At 50.4% G+C, this 3,408-nt stretch overlaps 1 protein-coding gene across 1 annotated transcript; it reads right to left on the bottom strand.

Annotated features, from left to right (window-relative positions):
* Positions 1-392: 392 nt before the first annotated feature.
* Positions 393-1,553, bottom strand: LOC124698497 (peroxidase 2-like). The gene is made up of 2 exons (XM_047230979.1): positions 1,326-1,553; positions 393-1,163 (listed from the first exon to the last, which is right to left on the bottom strand). The coding sequence occupies exons 1-2, from the start codon at positions 1,551-1,553 to the stop codon at positions 393-395; spliced, it is 999 nt and encodes a 332-aa protein (XP_047086935.1).
* Positions 1,554-3,408: the final 1,855 nt, after the last annotated feature.

Raw genomic sequence — 3,408 nt, forward strand, 5'->3', positions numbered from 1 at the left:
CGACCATGCTCCTGAAGTGGATGTGTAAAAAAAACCCTAAAATGGTAGTTTTCTGACAAGATCGTCCAAAATGTGGTAGTTTTTTTTTTGTCATTTTCTCTTGTTTCGAAACATATGGGGCATGAAGCAATTTATTATTCCATATACAAATAACACTGATTCACAGTTACACATGTTCAACCCCACACGGGAACAGTCCACTCGGTGGCGAGAACGTGAACTAAAGGAACAACCGAAGGAAAGACAACAATGATGAACGAATGCTAAGAAATAGAGCGCGGTGAAAGAATCGCCAAATTAGAACATGTGAACTCGCTTGCAGGATCGCTGAAACAAAGACGCCGAGTGATCCCTTCACCATGCATGCATGCGCGTGTACGGGAACCATACTACTAGTGGTAGTTGATTGCCCGGCAGTTCTTCCTGATCTGGCCCTGGTCGCCGGTCTTGACCTCGACGCCGGCCATCTTCACCATGGACTTGGCGAACCTGCCCTCCCACCACCCAGGAATGTTGGCGTTGTCCTCCACCATCCTCGCCGTCTCCTCCGATGTGAGTAGCGCGGCGTCGGAGGTGAAGAGCACCGTGTGCGACAACACGTTCTTGTAGTACTGCCTGTCGAGAACATTGGGCGTCACCATGTCCTGCATCACCACCGGGTCGTTGCCGCCGGGGGTAGCGTCGGCGGGGCACTGGCTCCGAAGGAACCAAGCGAGGGCGCCGTTGATGTCGGAGGGGGTATTGAGGCGATCGGACACGAAGGAAGAGCAGTGGGAGCGCCCGATGGTGTGCGCGCCGGAGAGGATGACGAGATCCTCGGCGTTGAGTCCCTTGACGACGAAGCTGTCAAGGAGATCGCTGAGGTTGGACGTGGGTGGGACCAAAAACTTGAGAGGCTCCGAGGCGTTGGAGAAGGTGCCGTCGCGGCGGCCGGATGGCATGTCGAAGGCGACGGTGCCTTTGCTGAGGATGCAGGATGCGTCGCGGGCAGCGAAGGCGAGGATGTCGGCGCAGGAGACGACACCCGGGCAGACCGCCTCCACGGCCTCCTTGATCGCGTCGATGAGCTCAAAGCCGCGCACGGATGGGTCGTTCGGGGGGCTGAGCTTCTCTGGCGTAGGGCTGAACGGTGTCGGGTCGAGGAAGATGGACGCATCGCAACCCTAAACCACCATTCATCAGAAATTTAATCAAGTCCGCCTACCATAATACTATACCATCTGTCTGCAAATACGTTTTCTTGCACACTAAATATCTGCAACTAAATAGTAAATGTCTAAAACCTGCAGTACTATAATCAGAATAAAAAGCGAAAAGGTTAGTACCTCGACAAAGCAGTCGTGGAAGAGCATGCGGATCATGGCGGCGCCATTTCCGGGGTTCTTGGAGATGGCATACTCCATGACGCCCTTGACGACGGACTCTGCTTGGGGGCACTTATCGTGGTAAAACCCAATCTCCAGTGGCCAGTAAGGGCTGGCCTTGCACCCTACAGCGAGGAGCAACAAGGCACAAGCCAGCAAAACGTTCAGCTTTGCAGCACCAGCCGCCATTGTTGAAGCTAGCTTGACTAAGATTGGAATTAGATATAGAAGACTGAGGTGATCGATCGGTGGAGGTCGAATGGCTGATGCTATAGCTCGAGTAGGAAGCTACTTATATAGGTGGGCATTAGAAGACCGGGCTTTGCCAAAAATACATATATGCTGCCATGTGCTGTGCCTGGAAGAGAATTCGTGAGCTTTTGGTTTGTTGGAACGTTACTATTCTGCGGGTTGTTGCTACCAATCTTCATCCAGTTCGATCAAATTAAGTACTCCTGTCACCCAGACCCAGTGGCACCGAAAAGGCCGATGATACATGATTTTTATACACAGAAAGTAACAAACGGTTGTTCACTAACCCTGATGGCTACACGCGGTTGACCCTGACTGGCATGACTGGGTCGATCATACCTCTAAGCTAGAGCTGATTGATGCAGCCAGCTCCATGTTTCCATCGTTTCAGTTTTCTAAAACATAATCCACCAATTGCAGGATGGAGACGCAACATTTTCCGGTCGTTGAGGGGTCAGGTCGCTAAAGAACATTTCGCTTGACGGTGTGTATGCATGTGTGTGCTTTGTGTTCTTCAAATCCGTTTAGGGTTTCTTGACAGAGACAAATTAAAGTGGTTGACGTGTGAGAAATTTCCTGCGAGGACACTTAGTTTGTTAAGGGCACGCGCGGGCATTTAACTAACAAATTAATCTTTGGTGAAAGAAGGGCGGTGCAAGCTTTTAGCAGGTGAGACGTACGTACGTACGCTAGCTCCAGGAAGCGTCACAAGCGGAGAGCACACATTGTAATTGCGTCGTCTCTTGACCAAATTCATTTGGCACTTGTGATCGCTAGCTAGGTTTTGAGTCAGCTGATGACGTTAAAGTTAACCTGACGCGCATCCGTTCGTAATACATACGTGGGCCACGGCTGCCCGTGCAAACCGGCCGACAGTTAGTAGCGTGTGGAATGCGAGCTGAGCATACCATAAGTACGTACTGGCCGTGAGCATCATGTCTGTAACTGAATATACTACATTTTATCTTCTTTTGTTTCCATTATTAATTATTATACGAGTAAAATACATCTATGGTACCAGAAGTTGAAGTGCGAAATCGGTACGGTCACCGACCTTCGAAATACGTATTTGTTGATGTGGCACTAAGTGGATCCCATACATCAGCCTCTTACCGTTTGTTCTGGATAGACCAACTAGGTATACTTGATGATCCACAGATGGTGGTAATGCCTAGATCTAACCGGACAACCTAGTTGTTGGAAAACCAAGATGGAGGAGTCTAGCCTGGAGACGAGTAACCGGATCCGACCCATAGTACATGTCGATCGGATCCGTGACGTGCACGATAGGATAACTTAGATTAACCTAGACTTAGTTGTATCCGGATAGATCTCTACCAGTGTAACCCTAGATCCGGGTGTCTTTATAAGCCAAATCATGGGATCCCTAGAGGCATGAAACAACTTATTGTAATCTTGCACTTGTTGCTTGATTATTCTAGCAGTAGAGCCTTGCCACTATCGTGAGATTTCCGATGTTGGGTAACTCGTGTATCCCCGTACCAATTACTCCTCGCCCCATGGCTCCCCCTCTATCTCCCCTCCGTGAGGCTCCCCTCAGTGAAGTACCATCGAATACGCAACGACAGTTGGGACCGTGGGCCCAACTGCGTCGGGAGGCCGGATACGGGTGGGATCCGCCTTCGCAGGCATCGGTGACACTGTCGCCGTCGGACGCGTCGTCTACACCGGTAACTACCATATTGCCCCCAATGACGCGTGCTGGATTCTGGCGAGGAGAACGCTGTCCATTGTTCCATTGCCATAATCGGTGGAATCCACCTCTTCATCT

This window comes from Lolium rigidum, chromosome 3, assembly GCF_022539505.1.
Source record: "Lolium rigidum isolate FL_2022 chromosome 3, APGP_CSIRO_Lrig_0.1, whole genome shotgun sequence".
NCBI lineage: Eukaryota > Viridiplantae > Streptophyta > Magnoliopsida > Poales > Poaceae > Lolium > Lolium rigidum.

Coding starts and splice junctions, on each gene's coding strand:
- LOC124698497 (XM_047230979.1), bottom strand. CDS start 1,553: ATGGCGGCTGGTGCTGCAAAGCTGAACGTTTTGCTGGCTTGTGCCTTG. Junction 1,164..1,325: donor TCCACGACTGCTTTGTCGAG/GTACTAACCTTT, acceptor ATGGTGGTTTAG/GGTTGCGATGCGTCCATCTT.